This window comes from Carassius carassius, chromosome 30 (genome assembly GCF_963082965.1).
Source record: "Carassius carassius chromosome 30, fCarCar2.1, whole genome shotgun sequence".
NCBI classification, from domain to species: domain Eukaryota; kingdom Metazoa; phylum Chordata; class Actinopteri; order Cypriniformes; family Cyprinidae; genus Carassius; species Carassius carassius.
This window is the reverse complement of record NC_081784.1, coordinates 23841637-23867558: the sequence shown is the minus strand read 5'-3', so window position 1 is coordinate 23867558 and position 25922 is coordinate 23841637. Positions and strand designations below refer to the sequence as shown.

Sequence of the window (25922 nt, the reverse complement as noted above, 5' to 3'; positions counted from 1 at the left end):
CACCATTTCTAAACGTAAAACTTTATAAGCTGACTGATTGTTTCAAGCAATTAATACATTTAAACACGACTGGTAACCATAATCATATCAGCGGACATTTTCCACTTAAAAAATTCCCTTTTTCTGGAAGTGTGTGAAACTGCAATGGCTAAACACAGCTTGACTTATCTGCCTCATCGGCGTACACCTTACCTCAGCTCTTTAGTGCTTCGACACCCAAAACAAAAGCCACATATAAAAAGCATTGGGCTTTAATGGAATCTCTAATATCTGCTGTTCAAGGCTGGGGCCTATTTACTCATTCTGCACAGTGGAGATTAAGTGTGTTTTCCATCAACTACAATAAAATAGGCAGCGGGGACATGATTAGGGCCATTTAAGACAGAGCGCATGTAAGTCTGCCAGAGACTGGGAGTGATGGCATTATCTTATGAAGATAAACGAGTCAGCTCTAGTAATAGGCAAATTAATTATTGCATGGCTTCTAATTGCACTGCGCTCTGATTCCTTGCTGCAGGATGTCTTTTGTTTTCATTATTGTGTAGGACAAGAGGAGGAGAAGGAGGGTGTATTTATCCTCCGAGAGGTGTGGGACTCGTAGAGAGGAAGTCTAACCGTGTGTGCCTCCATATCTACAACACTTGATCTCAAATGTTTTATCACCGCTTCCTATGCTGATGATCCATGAGTGGTATTGATTGGCCGATTCCCTTGTGGTTGTCTAATTTCACTCGGTTATTGTGTGTGTGTTCAGTTTACGTCCACCAAGGTTTATGAAAGCCAATGGAGTCCAAATTACTTAGACATTGCATTGTGAGCAGTATACATGCTACCAGCATTAAATGATTTTTGTATGGGTATAAAAATTCTGTCATCATTTTTTCACCCTAATGCCATTACAAATCCATATGACTATTTTCTTCTTCTGCAGAACACAAAAGCTAGTAGTTCTTTTCCATGTAATTACAATGAACGAAGCATTCAAGCTTTAAAAAAGGATGGAAAGGCACCATAAAAGTATCATTCAAGTAGTTCATATGACAAGAGGGCTATTTGGCTATTCTTCTGAAACCACACGGTAGCTTTTCTTAAAAGTTATGAAAGAGGCTTGAGAACGAAACCTAAGAAAGATTCTTAAGTAAAAGAAAGAGAGACTATAAAAAAGAGACTTAAAATAGAAAAAAGTTAAATAAATATATTACAAAATACATATCAGTGATTCTAAACCTGTGGTATGCGTATCTTAGAAAGAGTTTACTGTTTTTTTTTTATATATGAAATATTATTAGGAGTGGATCAAGAGTGGATTAAAAGTTTTTAAAGAAAAAATAAAACCTAGTTAAAATCTATGTTAATACATGTCAAGCTCTTACTGTTTGTGTTCAGTTTGGTGCCATACTTTTATGTTTTTGAAAAATCATATCACACGGAAAAAAAAAAAATGTTTTATATAACCAACAATTTGTAAAAAATAGATACGAGTGATTTATATTAATTTTAATAAAACCAAAATTTTAACTGCTTTTTTTTCTCCATCTAACAACAACGAAAAAAGTCTACACCAATTTACTCAATAAATTAATAAATAAAATAAAAGACCAATGAGGCGTTTTTCATTATTATTTCAGGAAAACTGTACCATCCTCAATTTAAAGTCCTAAAATAAAAATAAAAAAAAGAAACTAAAGTTTATCGAAGAAACTGTGCAATTCTATTCATTTTATGTTTGAATTTTATGTATTTTTGTGAATTACTGAATAAATATGTGGGTCCGTAAAGACTTACACTTAAAGTTGTGGTCAAAATGTTACATACACTTTGCAAAATGTTAATTATTTTACCAAAATAAAAGGGATCATACAAAATGCATGCTATTTTTTTTAGTACTGACCTGAATAAGACATTTCACATAAAATATGTTTACATATTTTGAGATCCATCTTTTCACACTGAGGATAACTCAAGGAATCAAAGGCAAAAAGTTCAAACACCTACTAATGCTCCAGAATGGAGGTGAACAATTTTGAACAGAATGAAGATGTGTACATTTTTCTTATTTTGCCTAAATATCTTTTTTTTTTTTATTTAGTTCTGCCCTTCAGAAGCTACAGAAGACACTTACAGTACATGTTTCCCACAAGACAAAAAAATAAAGAAATCAATTTACCCTGATATTATATATGGGAACATGTTTTATTTGAAATATCTTATTCAGGTCAGAACTAAATAAAAATTACATGCATTTAGTATGATCTCTCTTATTTTGGTAAAAATAATTAACATTCTGCAGATACTGCAAAGTGTATGTAAACTTTTGACCACAATTGTATCTCTATAACACTTAATCCTATTTTCTTCCCATTACCTGTCACAAAGCACTTACAAACACAGTTATAAAACAGTTAAAAAAACAAGTTACAAATTAGCCTAATTATGAAGTAACGGGACACTAAGTTACAACTTAACCCAATATAAAGTATTTTCCCATTCATCATTTAAACATAACTCTACATACTGTACAAGCTAAATATTTCTGGACACCTCTGACCCTGAGTAATTATTGGACTAAAACAGTAGAATTTCAATCAATAGACTCACATTTTACCTGTTCTTTAGACATAGGCAATGAGTAACTTACACTGCATTCAGGGTGTTTTATCAGTTCTTGCTTTCCCTGAGAATGGAATCTATGACTTTGGCATTGTTAGTATATATACAAACTAACTGACTTTATGTTCTAATTTATGATGCAACCCAACCTTGCAGTGATGAAATAATATGGAAACCTTTCTTATGTTTTATATACTAATAATCGTACATACTGTGTGTTACAGGTGTTTAAAGCAGAGGGCTGTGGTGCTGTTGGGAGCACTCATCATATCCTAATGAACCCTAATTAACCTCCATTAACTGCGAGGTGATCCGGAACGCCACAGCACCTCTCCCCTGTGTGTGTGTTATTGTTTATTATCACCAGAGTAATGAGAAGACTCACACACCAACCGCTGGGCCTCACCTCATCGTGGGCAGACCCCTGAGTGTGTATGGGACAGCTTTTATGTGGAGGACAGCAGAAAAGATTTTAGCCTGGTTTAAAGTGTTATGTAGGTGCTGGAATCTATAACCTTGTTCCAGGAAACGTTCGGCCTTATTGAGGTCATATCAGAACCTCACTGCCCACTTTCACCAGGCACCCAGAATCAGAACAAATACACACAAGGGGTTATATACTTACTAGGATAGGGACTCAGTTTAATTTGATTATCTGTGTATGATTAATAATTATTTCCAAATGCAAATGCTGTCGACAACTGAGAATAGGTTAAAAAACCCCATTTGGATTAGAAAGAAGTAAAAGGCTTGCAAGCTATTTTATTATTATTTTATTTGATTAAATATTGTTTATAGTAAATAATAATAAAGCTTGGGATCAGTAAGTTTTTTTTAATTCATACATTAATTCAAAAAGCACACACACTCATTAAAAGGGACACTAAAGACATTTATAATGTTGCAAATGTTTTTTTTATTTATTTTAAATAAATGCTGTTCTTTATTTAACTTTCTATTATTCAAAGAATCCCCCCCCCCCCCAAAAAAGTCACAGTATCACAAAATATTGTTTTCAACATTGATAATAATAAGAAATGTTTCTTGAGGAGCAAATCAGCAAATTTAAAATGGGGAAAATTCAGATTTTCATAGGAATAAATAACATTAATATATGCAAATCGAAAACAGCATTAATTCAATTGTAATAATATTTCACAATATTACTGTTTTACTGTATTTTTGATTAAATAAAGCCTTGGTAAGCCTAAGAGACTTCTTTCAAAAACAAAAAGGAAATCATAAAAATAAAAAATAAAAATCTTCCCAACCCCAAACTTTTGAACAATGTATATTCACTATGCAGTATAAAAAATGCTTTGTCAGATTACTTAAAAATTGATCTTGTGTGGTAACATCTAAATTAACTGGCTTCATCAAACTTAAAAAATATTGTTTTATATGACTGAATTATTATGAGAACAGTAAGTTGTACCAATGAAAGTGAATTTTAAGGATCAGAATCTAGCAGAAATTTCCAAGACCCTTCCATAATTCTTAAGACTTTATCCATTTCCCAATCTCAGACAACACAACCTTAAAATTCCCTGAAGTTTCTAGGTTTTCCATGACCGTGGAAACCCTTTATTAAAACCCCATAATCATTAAAGCATTTTACTTCTGTAATTCACAAAACTACAACTGTAAGGTCAGTCAGTCAGTCACACACACACACACACACTCACACTCATATTCAGATGGAGATGAAGTCATATTAATCAACACCAGCTGCTGCTGGTACGGCAGCCAATATCCCAGTTAACGTCCAGTAGTTTTGCATTTATTAAGCCCTTGTTCAGTTCTGAGTTATTGGTCCATCCCATCAGACTCATTTAATTAAAACAATAATTTGTGGAAAGATGAAGAGCTGGTGGCCAGATCTCCTGCATGACAGGACAAATCACGAATACATATTAAAAAGTGTGACGTGACATACAGCCAAATATGGTGACCCATACTCAGAATTCATGCTCTGTTTTTAACCCATCCAAAGTGCACACACACAGCAGTGAACACACACACACACACACACACACACACACACACCGTGAACACACACCCGGAGCAGTGGGCAGCCATTTATGCTGCGGGGGAGCAGTTTGGGGTTCGATGCCTTGCTCAAGGGCACCTAAGTCGTGGTATTGAAGGTGGAGAGAGAACTGTACATGCACTCCCCCCACCGACTTCCCCTATGTTCCCCTATGTGTTGAACACACCGCCCTTTAGATCTGTATATATGCAGCTATGTATAACACTCACACCGCCTGAACACAACAGTCTTCCTGAAATTAAAAAAAAAAAAACTAGTAAAAATCTATGTTAATACATGTCAAGCTCTTACTGTTTGTGTTCATTTTGGTGCCATACTTTTATGTTTTTGAAAAAAAAAATCATATCACACGGAAAAAAAAACGTTTTATATAACCATCAATAAACAATTTGTAAAAAATAGATACGAGTGATTTATATTAATTTTAATAAAACCAAAATTTTAACTGCTTTTTTTTCTCCATCTAACAACAACGAAAAAGTCTACACCAATTTACTCAATAAATTAATAAATAAAATAAAAGATCAATGAGGCGTTTTTTTCATTATTATTTCAGGAAAACTGTACCATCCTCAATTTAAAGTCCTAAAATAAAAGTTTTAAAAAAAGTTTTAAAGTTTATCGAAGAAACTGTGCAATTCAATTCATTTTATGTTTGAATTTTATGTATTTTTGTGAATTACTGAATAAATATGTGGGTCCGTAAAGACTTACACTTAAAGTTGTGGTCAAAATGTTACATACACTTTGCAAAATGTTAATTATTTTACCAAAATAAAAGGGATCATACAAAATGCATGCTATTTTTTTAGTACTGACCTGAATAAGACATTTCACATAAAATATGTTTACATATTTTGAGATCCATCTTTTCACACTGAGGATAACTGAAGGAATAAAAAGATAAAACAAAGCTGCATAAAAAGAGCCTCTCAGAGTGGCAGTGTCTCTCAGAAGTCAAGATGGGCAGAGGATCACCAATTCCCCCAATGCTGCGGCGAAAAATAGTGGAGCAATATCAGAAAGGAGTTTCTCAGAGAAAAAGAGTTTGAAGCGATCATCATCTACACTGCATAATATCATCCAAAGATTCAGAGAATCTGGAACAATCTCTGTGTGTAAGGGTCAAGGCCGGAAAACCATACTGGATGCCCGTGATCTTCGGCCCTTAGACGGCACTGCATCACATACAGCATGAATCACAACATGGGCTCAGGAATAATTCCAGAAAACATTATCGGTGAACACAATCCACCGTGCCATTCGCCGCTGTTGGCGAAAACTCTATAGGTCAAAAAAGAAGCCATATCTAAACATGATCCAGAAGTGCAGGTGTTTTCTCTGGGCCAAGGCTCATTTAAAATGGACTGTGGCAAAATTGGAAAACTGTTCTGTGGTCAGACGAATCAAAATTTGAAGTTCTTCTTGGAAAACTGGGATGCCACGTCATCCGGACTAAAGATGTCAAGGACAACCCAAGTTGTTATCAGCGCTCAGTTCAGAAGCCTGCATCTCTGATGGTATGGGGGTGCATGAGTGCATGTGACATGGGCAGCTTACACATCTGGAAAGGCACCATCAATGCTGAAAGGTACATCCAAGTTCTAGAACAACATATGCTCCCATCCAGGCGTCTTCCCTTTCAGAGAAGACCTTGTATTTTCCAACACGACAATGCCAGACCACATACTGCATCAATTACAACATCATGGCTGCGTAGAAGAAGAATCCGGGTACTGAAATGGCCAGCCTGCAGTCCAGATCTTTCACCCATAGAAAACATTTGGAGCATCATAAAGAGGAAGATGTGACAAAGAAGACCTAAGACAGTTGAGCAACTAGAAGCCTGTATTAGACAAGAATGGGACAACATTCCTAATCCTAAACTTGAGCAACTTGTCTCCTCAGTCCCCAGATGTTTGCAGACTGTTATAAAAAGAAGAGGGGATGCCACACAGTGGTAAACATGGCCTTGTCCCAACTTTTTTGAGATGTGTTGATGCCATGGAATTTAAAATCAACTTATTTTTCCCTTAAAATTATACATTATGTCAGTATAAACGTTTGATATGTCATCTATGTTGTATTCTGAATAAAATATTGAAATGTGAAACATCCACATCATTGCATTCTGTTTTTATTCACAATTTGTACAGTCAGTGTCCCAACTTTTTTGGAATCGGGTTTGCACACTCCACAATCAAATGAGATTTCATAAGTTCGATTTAAAAAAAGTAGACTTTACAGTAAAATGAACAAACAGTTCCAATTAGATTTGTCTTCTTTATCTGAGCTAAAAGATTCAAATACATTTTATAGCTATATACTGTACAGTATGTCAACAGGTTTCTTATTTGTGCCTGTTTTTAATTTACATTTAAGAGATTTTTAAAACATGTCAGAAAAAAAAATACTCTGAGCAATAACATTTTCATCTGGAATACACTTCACTTTGTATCCAAACGCCTCTTCCTATTTATTTATATTATGATATTTTTTTTTATACAACAGACACTCATTCAAACCATGTACATATTTAATGACTCCAAAAAATACTGGACACTTACAGTGAGTCACAATTATATAAAGTTTAACATTACATTTATGTAAATATCAAACTTATTTAGTTTCAGTAAAATATTCACTAACGTTCAAATTTTTATGTTTTATTTTTATACTTTTATTCAGCAAGGATTCAATTAATTGATGAAAAGTGGCAGTAAAGACATCTATAATTTTATAAAAGATTTCTATTTCAAATATAAATAAAATAAATATTTTGAACTTTCTTTTTTATCAAAGATCCTGAAAAATATTTAGTTATAATATAATAGTTTTCAACATTTATAATAATTGGAAATCACCAAATCAGTATATTAAAACAATTATTGAAGGATCATGTGATACTGAAGACTGGAGTAATTATGCTGTAAATTCAACTTTGCATCACAGGAACAAAATTACACATTACAAAATATTAAAATAAAATAAAAAGTTTTGTTATGTATGGTAACCCTCTTTCCCTGATGGAGGGAACGGAGATGTCGTGTCAAAATTCCAACAATAGTTGTCACACTTGAAAACCCAGATACCCCTGACTTCATTGAGAAAATTTGCATAGCGGGCCGAACCCTGGATATTTTGGTATGGCTGCCATCTCAGCGTCAGGCTCAGACCAATGCATCAACTTTTGATCATTCAGACCAGCTCTACGATGCTGTGATAGACAACTCATCTTCATCGCATCCCAAAAATGAGCGATGAACTTGCGCTGAGGCAGGCTCTCTTAAAGAGGGTGCGCTCACTACGCTCACAAACCACTGCTTGTGCCACAGATTGGACATCGAGGAGAAAGAGAGTTGAATGCAGTACTGCATCTCCCAGAGGGATGCCGCATCAAGTATTGTGTAAAGTATTGTGACATTTTGTTGTTGTGATTCTCTAGACCTGTGGTTACTGGACACCTTTGTGAATATTAGGAGCTCATAAATCCACTAAAAATCACACAAAAAAAACAGTTGATTAAAAGTAATCCACTATATACTGTACACTTGCTAAAAGAAGGGGAATCAATCTTGAAGCTCATACTGATAATGATTAATAATCTTTGATAGTTGCTCATCCTGACTGTAGATGAGTTTGACCCAGAAAAGAAAACACTGGGAGAGATGATAGATGACAGCAGCGATTCACTCATTCGTTCGCTCATTTTTTTTCCGCTACCACCCCCCCCCTCTCTTTCTCTCTCTCTCTCTCCCACACACACACACACACACGCACACACACACACACACACACACACACACACACACACACACACAACAATAACTGTAGATTTGTACCTCAGAACGAAAGCTAACAATCATCTGAAGCAGCAGCGCTCTTCTAGGACGGCTGTTCAGGTGCGTGCTGCCAGGAGAGAGGCGACACAGCACGAGTTTGTAGGAGCAAATTAATTTCTGTGCCGCTGCGTGCCTGTCTACGAGACGAGTGTGTGTGGGGCACTTGGGGTGTGGGGCCATTCGCTCTCTTTTATCAGGCGGGGCAGGCCGCTGTTCCTCTGCACCCATTCCCCGACCTCATCATAGCCTCACATTCATCACCGCTGCACGTCACAGGCTGCTTATCTTCTTCAGTCTTTCTTTCACGCTCTTCCCTTCATACTATACCTCATCTATAAATCTATCATGTCATCCTACCCCTGACCTGGAAATACCAGCGACTGCCTGCGACGAGATAATTAGAGATTTTTAATCCTGTTGGGGCGGATGGTGTGGATGCTTGTGCACACATTGGGCCTCATTCATGAAATGAGAGCAGAACGGATTTCTGTTTAAATAATGCTGCATTTTTGGTAATAAGCTAAAAATAATGCCTTTATATATATGTTTTTGTTTTGTGATGATTCATTTATACACTAGCATACAAAGGTTTGCAGTCAGTAAGATGTTTTTGAAAGAAGCCTCTTGCAATTATTTGATCAGTAAAAAGAGTAACATTGTGAAATATTATATCAGTTTAAAACAACTGTGCTCTATTATAATACATTTAAACAGGTCATTTGTTCCTGTGATATAAAGCTGAATTTTAAGCATCATTACTCCAGTCTTCAGTGTCACATGATCCTTTCAGAAATAATTCCAATTTTGTAAAAAGTTGTGCTGCTTGATATTTGTTTTGGAAACCAACCTTTTCCCAGTGCTGCCACAGTTGCAGCAATAACGCTTAAGGAATTCTTGTAAAGTACGTTTTCGTACCAGCAAATCTGTATGACTTGCATAAACAATGACAGCACTTGCAGCACTTAAGTTAAAATACTGTATGTGTGAACTAATAAAATGTGTTCTTATAAAATAATCTGTGCTATTATCATTTTGTAGACAAAATCCTGCAAACTTAACCCTGATTGGGAGCTGTATATGTGCCCTCATCCGTTTTCAAAGCAGCTAACCTTGTCTAACTTCATGTCATCAATCAGCTTCATGTCAGCTAACTTCATGTCATCTTCCCACTCATTAAATAATGACAGCTGAGTTACTGCGAAAAGACGGTCACTGCGACACTGTAAAGGGATGAAACTATGACGCCATGTGCTTTTAACAAAAATGTCATTAACGTTATATTATCAGATCAGAAAATACGTTAATTTGATTAGAAACACCAGAGACCGGAAATGTAAAGCATCATTCCAATCCTGGCGAGACTTCCGCATTCAGGAAAAAGGTGGATAAGATGAGTTCTAGTCTCTATGGATATAGAGGACTCCATTGACACTGAGGGCATCTCTTTTATTGCTCACCCTCTACCTCCTAATGAGCCCAAACTCACTATTAATGATCCTGGGTGTCCTTCAGACCAGCAAGGGCGGCCAGACCCTTCACACACGCACGCACGCACACACACACACACACACACACACGATAGCCTTTATTGCAGTGTAAAAGAAGTATAAAATGGAATGAACTTTTAATAAAGTTCCAGTATTATGCACAAGAAACAATAAAATATGAATATTATTAATACTAAGCATGGCTTTCGATGACTTTCAAATTCATCCTCTTATCCACTCTCATTGTGTGCATTTTATGTATCAAACAACAACGCTATAGGCTGAAACAAGAATTAGTCAAAAAACATACAGGCACCACTGCATCAGCGCTGTTAAACAGCACGGCCCCCTCCCCTGGAAAATATGGGCGCACAAACTGCCCCTCAAACCAGAAAACTTCAGCAAAATGGAGTGCTCTAATCCCAAACAGTATTTACGCCCCTGCTGGAGAGACTCAATTAGTGCTGGCTATGCAGGAATCAAGCTGGGATGGAATAAGTTAATTGGGATCAATCAGCTCTGAACTCGACTGTTTCCCCAGAGTCGGACGCCTTAGGCAAGCAAGATCTGACGGCAACTGCTTGAATGATTTGTTAACCACCGACTGGGTTGTTGGTGATGCGGTTGAGCGGCTCTGACTCAACACAAACTGGAAAAGCAAGGGAGAATTCAATGTCACCCCTGTTACTAGAGATGTACAAAGACTCAAAGAGAGCGACGGGGTAGGATGCCACTTTCAGAAAAATATACAGTATGCAGGAACAGCTGTATCTAATGGAATAGTTCACTTAAAAATAAAATGGTTTAATTTTATATTATCTGCAAGTTCTAAAAGTTCTATAGTTCTAAAAATATTATTTTAAGATTTGAAGTGCACAATCAGTGCAATTAATCACACTTCTTTTTCACAAAAGGGGGATATAATGAAAGCTATAATGAAAAGAAAAATGTAATCTTAGTGATGACAGTTCAAGAAAAAAAAAACTGCTCATACATACAGTGAATTTATACTTCTCAGACGCGTAGGCACAGCCAACCACAAACCATCAGCTTAATAACACAATAAATTAAATGGACTCATAAAATGGACTCAAACACTTAGTGCAACCTCACTTCTTCAGTACGTCTAAATGAAATCAATATACTGGACGTGGGCCCATGTCCTAATGCAAGGAAAACTAGATTACATTGACTTGTATGTCTCTCTAATTAAATAAGTCCATACTGAGCAGTTGCACACTGTTATTTACTATTCCATTCACTCGTTGAGCTTCAGTAAAGAGCTTGTGTGTATGCAGATATTTACCTCAAATCATTTTTAACTGACCTTGCCCTGAGACTAGATCGTGTGATAGTAAGGTTCTGAACGAATTTTTAATAATTTGTAATTGAATTTTTAATTTAATGAAACAAACAAACCCACGTGCACTCGCAAAAATGGGTTTAATTATTTAAAACATAGTGATGGAACTCAAAGTGAATGTGCAGTGTGAATGGGTTTTAGGCTTGAGACTCACGTCAGGATATTCTTTAACAGGCACATAGAGTTTCTCTTGGAGCTGAACGATGGGGCCAACGGCGTCCGGGAGCTCGGAGCTTCTCTTCTCCGTGCTGCCGTTTAAAGTGTCATTGTACATGTCCTTTCGTACCCTGCTGATCTCTGAAATAAAGAGAAACATATGTATCATGAGTTACTACATCAGTCAGGATACAAACTAGGCAAGAACAGGATTATAACTATAGTGTCAGGCTATATGCTACATTTCCTCACCAATGGATTATTTGCACTTTAATATAGCAGTAGAAGAGCGCAAATGCTCCTTAAACACTGCTCTTAAACCTAATGAACCATTCAGTATGTTACACCGTAGAGCATGATCCTAGATTAACAGTTTTGTTGTCTGACAATATGGTAATCAAACAGTTTAGGGTTGCGCAATTACATAATTGAACAACCTGTCCTCCAACCAATACGCTTGTATAGGTCGTTTGTCCAAATCCCTGAAATACGACCCATGAGAGCGTATACTACAATTGCGCCCCTATCGGCAAAAGGTCGTTTTCATATTAATGTTTTGTACTCTTTTATTAGCACTCTGGTTTGCGCTTCGTGTAGCTCAGTTAGTAGATTATTGCGTTATACCTTGATATGTAAACATGCTATCATGGGTTCGATCCCAGGGAACGGATGTGCACGAAAATGTATATGCTCAATAAATCATAATTTAGCATGATTTCTGTGAGGGGTAGGTTTAGGGGTGGGGTTAGGTGTGGTCATTCGAACGAATAAGCCACCTAGTAAAATATGTAGGAAATACTGTGAGATCGGTGTAAAACGCCCACACATTGCATTTAAATAAAAGTGCGTTTTGATTGGTAATGACTTTACATGTCAATTCATGACGACAGACGCAACACAATACTTTTACGCCCGCTAGAGGGCACTTAACTTTAAAACGTAAATATAGGTCGTAATAAATGCTTGCACAAACGACCTATATGGTCGTTGTTGGAGGACAGGCTATAATTGAAATAATTGCATGATTATTAATCATTAAATACACTCAATGTGGGCCTCATGAATCTGAGTTTTTTAAAGCAGGTTCAGAGAAGGTGTTTTTTTTTTTTTTTTTTTTACAGAGTGCATTGTGAAGGCAAAGCAATTCAGGTTTTCACATTCCAAATGTTTTTGGCAGCTACAAGTTACAGTATTACACAAAACCAATACTGAAACTCATGAAATTCTCATAAATTTCCATTCTAACGAAATGTAAGAATTTGATCAAAAATGCAGTAAAAGCTGCAATATTATTATAATATATAATGTAATAAATATTATATATTTATTTATTTTAATACAGTTTAAAATTGTATTTATTCCTGTGATGTAAAGCTGAATTGTCAGCATCATTTCTCCAGTCTTCAGTGTCACATGATCCTTCACAAATCATTCTAATATGATGATTTGCAGCTCGAGAATTTCTTTGAGAATGTTTTCTTCAGGGCTACTTGATGCAGTTTAGAAAATGTAAAAGAACAGCATTCATTCATTCTTTTAATTACAATGTTAAAGTATTTAGTGTCACTTTTGATCAATTTAATCAATAAATGTCCTTGCTAAATAAATATACTTTTATCTTTAAAAAAAGGTTGCTTGTTTGTTTGCTAGCTTGTATGTTTTATTGGGTACCATTAAAATAATATTATATCAAATTAACTTGACCAAACCAAAAGTGTGAAGGACATGTGTTGGTTCTTTGGCTCTTTTAAAGAGAACTCAAGTACGAACACTTTTATAGAGTAACTGTTTCTATGAGCAGCAGAGCATAAGCAGAACACGACTTAATGTAAGTGACATGCTATTTTGTCATTTTAACCTCACCATGTTGAACATGAGAGCTTCTGCTTTAACCATCATATTTAAGCAGTAGCAATATAAAAGATGAAATGGTTTTATTACAATTCAAAACATACTATGTCAAAATAATATTTGACTAAATCACATAGCTTTAAATCAAATTTTAGCTTTGGACCCCCCACATAAGAACCGTAGTATAAAGAGACTCCAGACTGCAGGCTGACATCGGTTGGATGTTGGATGCTGGACAGTTAGTGCATTTGAACAAGACAAGCAAAGAACACCTCTGCAAGAACAGAGAAAACGAAAGTGACAAGACGTGGGCTAAGAGAGCCTCTTTGTCTTTGAACAGCTGTAAAACCACAAAAGATCTTTCTGAGAGGATATGACTACCTTCTGAAAAACCTCAGGAGACATATATATCCATTTTGCCTGGAGGCCCTGGTGAGAACTGCCTCTTGGCAGCAACCACCTTTGCTCTTTTTACAATGTGCCATAGAGCCACAGAAGCAGAAGAGTATTTCTAAAGTCAAAAAAAGTAAATGGCTCTTTCTTCTATTGTTGATTAATCATAAAGAAGGTTCTGGGGACAGACCACAGACTTCGACCTGCTGTACAAATGGTTTCCTTACAGTCATCTATGCAACTTAAACTGCGATAACAGAAACTATTTTAAGATGAAACAATACACACTGAACTCCTGATGTTCCATACACACTGAAATATCGTCCTGTTGAGGTTTACTGCAGGAGAACGAGGGAAGATGGAGAACAGGTACAGTAAGCACTGTTATTACATGTGATCCGTCCCTTAATATAGTGAGTAAAAACTGTCCTGTACTGAAACCTTCCTCCATGATTTCTAAGGAAAAAACAAGGATGAGGAACAGGAGAGAGAGAGATGCAGTGAGCTAGAGAGGAAGTGAGGGCTCTAATATGGTGGGAAAGACAATTAAAACAACTAAGTCTGTTAATATTTCATATAAGACATTAAATATCCCAGTCCCAAGCTGCTGCCAATGTTGTGTAATTCTATTACTGGATGAAAAATCCCCTGGTGCAGTTCTCAGAGGCAAATTGAAGAGGTCGGTTTGAGGGAGAGATGTAATTACAACGGAGATCGCCAAACTTGCATAAACACAACAAAAAGGACACACAGAACACACAGTTGTTACCTTTCTCAAATGCAATGTGTTGTAAATTTGACACTTCTTGTGAGGTCATGGGGAATTTGTCTTGAAACTGTAATTACACCTAATTTGAACAATTAGAAAAAAGCTCACGTGATACAGCAGATGTGCGTTTGGGTCCTCATTATTGCATAAAACATAAACATGCAGTTTCAAGACCCTGTAATGTCATCTGTCACCGTAGGTTTTTTTTTTTTTTTTTTTTTTTTTTTTTTTACATTAATTTCGCCAACTTCTAACTCTTTAATACCTGACACATGAAATAATAGTCTGAACTATGGAATACTGTAGTTTATTGAACCTTCAGATTAGAAATCAGAAAGAAAATCTAAAAATAAAATGTGGCCTTTTATGGCTCATATAGGAAGATAAAGGAGAATATAGAGCTCACACTCGATGAGGAAAAAGCACCTTGATTTTATTCAGACGCCCAAACTGTGAAATGTGGAGCAGCTGCTGATATTGATATGTCCAAAAAGTTTCATTCTTACAGCTTGTAATATAAATCAATTAGATTTTCATAACAGCATAGCAGACTACTTTAAATGCATATACTATTAATATCAGTAATCAGTCTATATGTCCTAGTAAGATGATATTTAAATGTTTCGTTTTATTATCAAACTTTTGTAGTTTTTATTGTGGGGCAAAACATAAAATGCAATACAATACAATGATGAATGAAAAATGAACATAAATGCATAGCATTTGATACTCACATTTTAACACGATTTTTCTATGAAGTGATGCATAATCAAGTAAACCTGAGTTCAGTCCAGGACATGTTCATCTTTGAAATCCTACTAACAATATAACATTTATTATTATATTTAATTTATAAAATTACGTAAAGTGCAAAAGCATGAAAACGCGACCTGAAGGTGAACATTTTTACAATTATACAAAAACCCCTTTTACTTGCTACAAAATATAGTACGACAAGTTTTTCTGGAAAGTTTAGATCATGTTGATCATTTAGTGGCCTTAGAAATTTGAATATCAAATGATACAGAAGGCTTAGAATATATTACATGACCTCAAAGCTAATACACGTGGACTGAAAGCTTCAAAAAACAACTTTGATTTAATGTCGTCTATGTAATCTACAAAATATTCATACAGCTTTCCATTATAATAACCTGTTGACCGAGGTTGCCTTGGACAGACATTTCAGCTAAATGTCTATTTAATGGTGGTCTGTGCTCATATCAATAAATCGCTGCTTGAAAGAGCCCTGCTGATGGCTATAAGTGAGGTACAGGCTCAGGGCTTCATGGCATTGTTGTTATCAAAAGTGATTTAAGCTTTTTCCCATTGACATCGAAGGCCACGGCCAAGAAAGATAGTGGCACTGAAAAGAGTTTCCTCTAAGGTTGGATACACAAGAGTGATGGCTACAGCATCTGAACTCTAGAGCTGATGTTGAAGTATGCACAGCGGCGGCCCATGGATCCGTGAAAACGGATGTAATTATTGGAGAATGAGTGTAGGGTCTAGACCAATTTCTTTCTATTTATTTAAGAGGGAAGGTAATTAATGTATATAAATAGCTAGCTATTTATCCAACGCTTCTGACAAATGAGTCAAAATAATACAAGCCTTAGAGATGAATCCACACAATAAAAGATATAACACTTCTGAATACTTTTCTGTCATGAATAATTACAAAGGAACAACTGAATAATGCAACATTAACATTCTAGTAACTATTCTGAACGTACAATAAACTGATTACCAAGCTAGTAACTAAGATTCAAGTATTACTACATCCTTCTAAAGCAGTTTGGAACAGTATTCTAAAGTAAAGATCATGGTAACCCTCTAATTACTCAATATTACAAAATCCTTCATAATGAACTACTACACAAAGCCATACAAAACTAATCGCTAATTGTTTCATTAAATGTCGTGACACCAGCCCAATCAGGAGTACTTCCTAATCCACATAACCATATATACTGTATCCTAGCCTGTCTTCAGCATATTGTGCGATTATGAAAGCTTTATTACACGGCTCTGTGGAATACTTGATTCTGATTAATCAGTCGCAACATTACGAGGTATGTTATTCCCTGATAACAACTGGTAAAAACTAATAGCACAGGCTCATCCGGGTAACTGAAGTCGACGCTTTGCTCTTGCTAGGAACAGTTTTTTATTAATAGTAGATACTAGAATGTTAATATTTTGTTACTCATTCGTTCTTGTGTTTTATTCATTAACAGTTAAGTGTTAAAATTTTAAGTGAGTAAAATTAATCGGTAGCACTTTATTTTACAGTCCTGTTCCTCATGTACATACTATGTACTTATTATAGTAATTACAATAACTATGTAATAACTAGGTACTGACCCTGAACCTACCCCTAAACCTAACCCTACCCCATGTAGTTACCTAAATACACTGTTAGATAAATACACTGTAAATACACTATAAGTACATGTAAGTACACGTACTGTAAAATAAAGTGCAACCAATTAATCAGTAAATTAATCAGATACAAAGTAAAGATAATAATAACGCACTTTACAAGTATCTCAGGTGCTTTTGTGTCAAATAAAAGGCTGTTTATACAATTAATTAAATACTTTACAAATAAAAGGTACTTAATTTTATTTGACGATTGCCTTTTTTAATTTGCAAACTGATTGACGCAAATCAAAAGATTACTCATAACAAATAAAAAAATAAATAAATCTGTGTCAGTGCAAAAACATCTGCTTCAGATTATATAACTAAAAAACAAGCCTTAAAAACAGTTATACTTCATAAATCTGACTGATAAGCTTTCGAAGGTATTTTATATAATCACTGATAAAGTTGCACCTATGACCGAAAATAGTTTAAATTCTGCATCAAAGCACTGAGCACTGAACTACATAAATCGCTCTCATTGTAATCAGCAATGCTGTCTACACTGGAAGTGAGAAGACTAGTTTTCTGTTCGCTGTCAGACTTTTTGCAGAAATCATTTGACTCATTTCTATTGTTGCATTGTATATATACAGTCATCCCGCCCAGTGCTGTTGTAATGCATTATTTGTAACAATAGAGAGTATCGCAAATTAAATAAAGCACACATGCATACACACTATACTGTATGTGTAGGCAAGGCTCTGATTGTGATTTCAATGACAAATTGGCCTTGGCAACAAGTATCCTGTAATGATAATGATAAACACCAGCCAGCCCATCCAGTTTCCCATATTAGCATCACAAATATACCCCGAGGCCGTTAAGTCCCTGCCACTCAGACTGTACATCACAGCAGAAATGACGAGAATTAGCCTCTTCCTCTCTGGAGCAGAAAAAAAAACACATCCTCCGCTGGCTCTAACAACTGTGAATTAAGCTCCATTTTCCTCCAGCTTTCAAAGGCTGAGTTACTCTGAGCCGTCAGCTGTCATACCGCTAACAGCTGTAAAAACCACGGAAATGCACATAGGAAAATATTTTGTTACAGTCCAGTCAAACTCATTTACCAAACAAGCTCAAAGCCCAGGCGATGCCCTCAAGAGCAAGCTGAATGATTTAATTATACCGTCCGATCATGCTTGGACCATGAGGAGACATTTATGGATTCAGAGCATCTGAAGGCATAAGCAGAGGAGAATGCATGATGCGCTCAGGGTTGTTTTCTTCGTTGGCTGATTAGGGAGGGCTGTCCGGTGGTCAGATCAGGCCCCAGACCAGAGGATGATTAAACTGTCAGTGGTGATTTATGGACAGCGTTATTACAGTGTTTTTTTTAGTGATTTGTCAGCTTTCTTGCCCTCAGAAATCAATCATTTTCCTGCGCTGGCCTCCAGGGGTGGACTTACCACACTACTAAGCACACAACAGCCACCTGCACACATACTGATACACATTCTGGCACACATTCCATGCACAGATCTACACAAATGGCCCATGGTGTGACAGATTCCCTTCCACCTGCCTCCAACACAGATGTAGAGTATGCATGGAACATAATTACAGAAAACAGCTGAAGAGACCTGCTCAAACCAGCATAGATTTGCAAGCTGCTTTAGGTTAGTTTATGCTAGTTAGTGCTGGTTTGATTCTGGTCTTAGCCATGCTATTTACCTGCAAACCTAGCTGGACCACATGGTAAAAAGATGAATAAGATTAAATAAATACATTTCTCTCTACTAAGCTATCCTTGTAGGCTGCATGCAATAACATACAACATGACCAATTTAGTTTATTTTTAGTTAATCAAAAACCAGGGTGTCATGGGTTGCCAATGCGGGAAGCACGAAGGAGGCAGGTATTAAAAAACAGTGTCGTTTAATCAACCCACTTAGGAGAATAAGAAGACAACCACTTAAACGACGTTAGACAGGAAGAAGAACAGACAGAAACTGAAGGCTTATAAACACATGGAAACAAAGGAGCAAACGAGATGATTAATCAACACACAACAGAATAAGGGTGATTAACTAACAATGAGAACAGGAACTAAACAAATAAGGGCAAACAGGAACTTAAAGGGCAACATACACTTGGCACTCCCGGAAGGCATGTCCCTCGCCGTAACAGTTAAACCGGGGTCGGTGGTGGTGGTGGTGGGGTGGATCAGGGAGCTCCAGGAGCCATGGCGGAGCAGGGGACTCAAGAGGCCATGGCGGATCCTTCTTGACCTTCGGAAATGGGCATATGGCCCTACCCAAAAAAAATTTATTGGGGAAGATTAGGAATTCTGGGAGGTGCTTTGGAGGAGCGAGCACTTGAGGGCACTCTGGAGGGTGCTTTCAAGGAGCGGAAACTGGAGGGCGCTCTGGAGGCTCAGGGCTGGCTATCTCGGGGGAATTAGGAGACAAAGGGAGGAGTGGACGGGACCAACGTAGAGGAAGGAGTCGAACAAAAGCTTTCTGGAGCAGATTCTGAGGTGACGTTAGGAACCGAGAACTCTGGAGGTAGCGCATTGTCCAAGAGGTGCTGAGTCTGCGGTGGCCTGAGTCAACATCCAGCGATCCTGGGCTGAGGACTAGGGAGGAGCTTTGGAGGTCTCTGGGAAATGCGGGAGGAAAGTAGGGAGCAGGCTCATTGGAGCAGTATGTGGAGGGAGCTGGCTTGTGGTGAGCTGGAGCGTCCACATACTTCCGGATGGGAGGAGGATGAGAATCCTCCACATCTACAAGGAACTTGGAACCATTTATCTCTAGCACAAAATATTCTGTTACAGGTCTGCGCCAATCATCAGGAGTCAGGAATTGGAACAAACTATTATCTTTTAGTCCCACCCGGAAGCGCGCATTAATCATGGAGTTGCTCCACATACTGCTCAAAAGGCCATCCCTTCCTGCTGGAAAACTAGGAGAAAAATCTCAGCCGAGTTCATCTTTTTTAAGGTCCTGTCTTCTTTCAGGGGTTGCCAGGGCATAAAGCATGAAGGAAGCAGGTATTAAACCAATAAACCAACAGAGTCTTTTAATCAACCCACTTAATAAGAAGAACACAACCACTTAAACAACGTTAGACAGGAAGAAGAACATACAGAAACTGAAGGCTTAAAAACACATGGAAACAAAGGAGCAAACGAAATGATTAATCAACACAGGTGAACAGAATGAAGGTGATTAACTAACAACGAGAACAGGAACTAAAAAAATAAGGGCAAACATGAACTTAAACGGGAACATACACGTGACACAGTGTAGACTAATTAAATAATAAATTATTCTTTTGAGATCAAACCTTTCATTGACTGAACTTCGTGAATCCATCATATTTTCACCAGAGGTAGGTAGTAATGAAGTAGATTTACTCTGTTACATTTACTTGAGTAAATATTTTTGGAAACATTGATTTAGAGGTGGGAACTAAAAAAAAGGACTTTTTTACATATCTTTTATATATATCACAGTCTACTTTTTTTTTACTCTTACTCAAGTAACTATTAAGTCTATTACTTTTTTGAGTATTTATTTCTAGAAGTACTTGTACTTTTACCTGAGAACAGTCTTTGATTTCTGATTTTCATATATTAACGGAATGAATGAATAGATAATAATAATAATAATAAAAAATAAAATAAAAATAAAAATAACAATATTTCACAACAACGCTGTACTTTACTGTAAAAATAATAAGAATGGAATCAAATCAAAATGATCATGAATCAGGCTAATCAAAGTGCTTATAAATAAACATCTAACCTTAATGTTTATACAGTTGAGGGGACTCTGCAGCATTCAAAACTAACTTAAAACATATGATGATGTCAAGTCATGTGAATCTTTTCAAAAGCCCTGCAAAATTGTTCCCTATTTAAGACTCTAGAAAGAAAAGGACACTTTGATCTATTCCTGTGATGCCCAGTCAATGCACACGATCCATTCTCTCTGTCAGTACAACACAATCTGCCTACCAGATCTCCCACAATCACAATCGCCGAATGACCCTCAACAACCACTCAAGTCTATCTCGGCAGCTATCTCCAATCGTAATCACAGCTCCGCTCAATCACAGAATTTAACACCACAAACACCAGCAGCTGCAGCCGCGCACCTCTGCTGGCCTCGTCAACATCACAGCTGACAGATCGCTGACACCCGGGCTTTCTCAATATTAATCAAACATCTGGTAAATTACAGGGTCCAACTAGATGACAGTTTGAGCTCAAATGATAGCCGCATAGTGACATCACGAAGCGCTATAGGTGGCAGTGCCTGTGGCAAGGCCTTCATCTGAACAGATGGATACAGTACGACATCACAGACTCTCGCTGCATGGAGAGACGCATGACGCATGAGAGAAACAGAAGAGACATTAGAAAAGGGACATATCTGCACAAATATAAGCTCAAAGGCAAGCTAAATTGAGAGCAAATGACTTTTGCATAAAAGTGAAGTGTTTAATTTATGCATAGGCAAACATATTGTTACATGTAAATATGTATGTTCTGAAATGTTACCTGAACACTATCTCTGTTTACAATTAGTCAGACAAACAGATAATCAGTGCTGTTGTTGTTAAATAAAACAAAAAGGTATTGAAAATATTTCAATAAATAAAAAATACATATCGAAATGTATTTAAATTATTATAAAACACTATGTCACACTGTACTCTGATTTGTTACAGAAATTACACTATTCTCAAAATTTCTAATCAAATTATGTTGTGATATTTACATTTATGTTATAGCTCTGTACTTTTATTTGCATAAAGTAAATTAAATAAAATGTTAAACTTAATATTAAAATATATTCAAAATAATCATATTTAAAAAATAAATAAACTAAACTCTCTCCACCATAGTCTCATTTGTGCAGTTTTAAGGAAGAGCTTTCTATTTTGTCTGGCTAATGTCAGATCTTCCTTGAGGAAACCTGTTGGAAAAACAGTCCTTATTCTTCAATTTCGTGATGCTAGTGACATAGAAATGAAATCCTGTACTTTACCTTAAAATGAAGCCTAAATGAGAGCTCCATTAAGTCTCTGGAGCAACGATTGACACACAAATACAAAGAGAAACAAGTGATACTCTATTGTGGCAAAGACACACACTCAGCAGTAAGAGTAATTGGCTATTGTTGAAGATGGTCTTAGAGGTTGCTGTGGCTATCAAGTAACAACAAAGAAGTGAGCAGCATGACAGCACAGAAAGATAGTTATATTACAGAGAATAAAAGCTACATCTGAACCAGCAACAGACATGGGCAAAGCAGGATTTTACTGACATGCATTCCAGAGCAAAAAGAAAGAATACAATGAAAAGACAGAGCAATGAGAACATCCTGAAAGACAGAGAGAGCCAGTGTAGATGACATCCTTCTGTGATTATAATTACGCGTCTCTGTCAGAGGCGACTGCATCGCGAGCGAAGGTAGCAGCGAGGAGGGAAAAAGGGGGTGTGCTCTCAAACTGAGATGCCATCTGGGCCTGCGCTCTCTTCGGAATGATTATACTGCCCAGCCCTCCAAAAAACCTGCTGCTTCCGCACTCACACACACACACATATACACACTAGTGCTCGGTGAAAAGAGAGCACATGCTCGCTGGTGTGGATGAGATGCAAACAGCAAGACAATTTGAACAGAATCTTCCGGATTCCTCCAGAGAATGAGACAGCTGAGCTGGATGGCTAAGATAAGACATGAGAGACATGCTAGCGACTGAAAGAGGTTGAATACAACCAACTTGCATGCTGGTTTCTTGGTACCTGCGACTACAGCCAATCAGAAGTCCTGATTGGCTGAAAAACTCCCAAAACTAACCTATACACTAGTTTCAGTAAAACACCAACAACTTGTATTCCTTTTCACACAAATTCTGATTACGTTGATGCTTGCAACACATAATCATCTCATTATATATGAACTTTCCATAGTAAACTTGCTTGTTAGCTCACCTGGTACTATTGAATTAGATCTAAAGTAGGGTTAAGTGCAGGCAGTAGTGTTGCCAAAAGACCCGGTACTTCAGTACCAAGTCGGTACTAAAAAAATTTAAATGTGACGGTTAGAGCCCGACCGATATGGATTTTTGGGGGCCGATGCCGATATTAACTCGAAAAGAGCCGATTTATAAGCCGATATTTTGATTTTAAAAATTATCTGGATATTAGACCCATTTCCTATAAACTGCATTTACACAACATTCAATAGCAAAATATCTGCCTGTTCTATGTATGTGGGCTGTATAAACCATTTTCCAGAATGGACTATGTTAAAAAAAAAGCCTTAGATTACAGTATCAATGACTAAACAATTGCACATCAAAAGTATATATTTTTTAATGATCAAAAAACAGTCTGGTTTTAAACATTTAACACTTTTACTTTCTTCCAGTTGAAGCTGGTTTTAACAGTCTGTGTGTTTACTGTAAATAAATTATAATACTAAAGTTAAAGTATTTGCAGAAGTAGTCCCACACTTTGCTGCTACAGCATTCACCTTTTTCAGCCATCTGTAGGCAGAAAGAGAGACGGAGAAAGAATAAGCATGTGTATTAATAATATCACCATGTATCATTACTCATGTCATCATTAGAATTATAATAATAATAAACTGGGATCTCCTACATAGGCAAAAATGAGAAATATATATATATTTTTTTATTTGTCAAGCAATAGGTATTACCTACTTATATTTAATAATATTATTTCAACATTTTCCTGTTATGTCTGTAAAGCTGCTTTGAAACAATATGTAAAAAAAAAAAAAAGCGCTTGTTCAGCTCACATTTATTTACATGTCCCCTCTGGTTTAATCATTTCTGACGCACCTACTGTAGTTACTGTAACTACACTAAATTTGCTCTCACAGACACATTCACAACAGACCCGTATATCTTCTCCTCTTCTCTTTGTGCAGTCTGAATCAAAACATCGTCTTGCCTACTATTACCGGAAGATTACGGAATCAATTCGAAGTTGAATGGTTAACGTTAGTGTCATGAACACACCGCTGTCAATTTTGAGAAGAACCACCTTCAAACAAGTTAATAGCAAGCATTTAAGGGGCCTGCTAAAAAGGAAGCTATTAGCGTTAGAGTAACGTAACCAGCCTGAATTCACCAAATTGTTCTCTGGACCTGAGGGTAGCCTCTTCTTCCTTGCTTCTCTCTTAATTCTCATCAGCAGGACTAGCGCTATCGCTCGCTTCTTACAACGGGACAGATACGTGTTTGCTTCTGACTGAAAGGAGGAACAACAGACTATGAAAGAGCTCCCGCTAAACGTTTTTAAAACTCCGCCTACGCCATAGCGCAGCGCAAATCGCGTTGTATCTGAAGGGCAACGCTGAGCCCAGCGGCAAGCGCCGTGCATACCGCGTCCTGTGTGAAAGGCCCAATTACGCGGTCATTATGTGGGAAACACACCGCAATAGAATAAGAATAAGTTAAAGCTAACGTTATAGTTTGACCTCCTATTAACATTCGCTTTTCCACTGATAAACATGGTATTAGCTTTGTGGCTAATCTAATATAGCAATGCATTAGCGGCTGTAAGTGATGTTACAGAATATTTAGAAGTAATAATGATAGGACCGTTAGCTAGAACTACCACACAGTTTTTATATACAGGGTATGAACTAAATCTACAATCATTTCACATGACGAACGACAGACTCACCGTCAAAACAGTTGATCGCTTTCTTCTGTAGTGGACTTCTGGCGCTGTTGTTAACTCTGGAGCTGCAGAGCTCCCTCTGGTGGGCACACTATGCAACACTCATAACATGAGTGAAGCATGAGACTCTGTTTCTCATGTTTCATCGGCCGTTATAAATGCCGATGCCGATTTAAATGCAATTAGCTTATATCGGCCGATAATATCGGCCGGCCGATATATCGGTCGGGCTCTAGTGATGGTACCAGGTTTCTTTAAGTACCGGTAGTACCGAGGTCCCGTTCAAACCCGGTTCAGCCATAGACAGTAAAAGAAAGGGTTTCAGGGCTATGATTTCCGCGAAGCAGAAAATGAGGACGGAATCTCAAAATCCAGTCATGAAAATGAAACTTACGTTTTAATATGGACAGTCATAGAATTTGTCAAAGTTAGCATAAATTAATCAAATCAAATCTCCATATGGACCAGTATCTGTAAATGTTAAGCCGCAAAAGTTTTTTGAAATATGAATCCGTGTTCTGCGCGTCTCTGTGTGAATTAATGAATGACAGACGTGCGGGTTTGTTTACTACATAGACCGAAGCGCATGACGCTTGCATTAATTTCAGCATCTGAGCTTCAGAGTTCTCTCTCCATCAAGCGATCTTTTCAGTTTCTCACACATGCAAAAGAGAGAGAAAGCGAGAGTCTTACCACGCTGAATCTACACGCCATATGTTAACTATTCTTTATTGTCTTTTCCTGTAATGAGTTAATTTAGAATTATTCATATTCATTTTTAAACAAGCAGAAGACATACCGGTTTCTCCATTAGTGGGCGGAGCTAATGCGCAAATGGCAATTTCATTGGCTGGCGCTGATCTCTTACCGTCCCTGTTTTGATTGACGCAAATCAGTTTGACCGAACGCAGACAACGTGATTAATATTCATGAACCCAGCAGCTCATCAATTCATAGTGCATTGGATATACATTAGTATGATAGTAGAATTAGTAGTAGTATTATCTTTTAATAATAATTTATATGAATAATAATTAATATGATCTATTACTATTTTTTTTACAGAAACCCTCAATTACCAAAAATATCTTAAGCATCACCACCAGTTTTAAGTTCAGTTAAAATGACAAATATGCATTCATTAGGCCTAAAAGTTAATTTTTACATAAAGGCATTGTGCTAGAAATATTACTATTATTTAGTAAAATGTATGTGATACTGCTACTACTGTTGAAAAAAATTATAAAACTTTATTTTTTAAAGAAATAAAATCACAATATTTCTTACATGTTTTAATTTTAATAG

At 36.8% G+C, this 25922-nt stretch overlaps 1 protein-coding gene across 5 annotated transcripts in view; it reads right to left on the bottom strand.

The window, feature by feature from the left end:
• The window catches only part of LOC132110937 (KH domain-containing RNA-binding protein QKI), a 101373-nt gene that overhangs the window by 49835 nt on the left and 25616 nt on the right, over nucleotides 1–25922 (bottom strand). For all 5 annotated transcript variants that reach the window (XM_059518054.1, XM_059518051.1, XM_059518050.1 and 2 more), the window contains exon 2: nucleotides 11507–11649. In XM_059518054.1, coding sequence (XP_059374037.1) covers nucleotides 11507–11649 — 143 coding nt within the window. The remainder of the gene's footprint in view (nucleotides 1–11506; nucleotides 11650–25922) is intronic.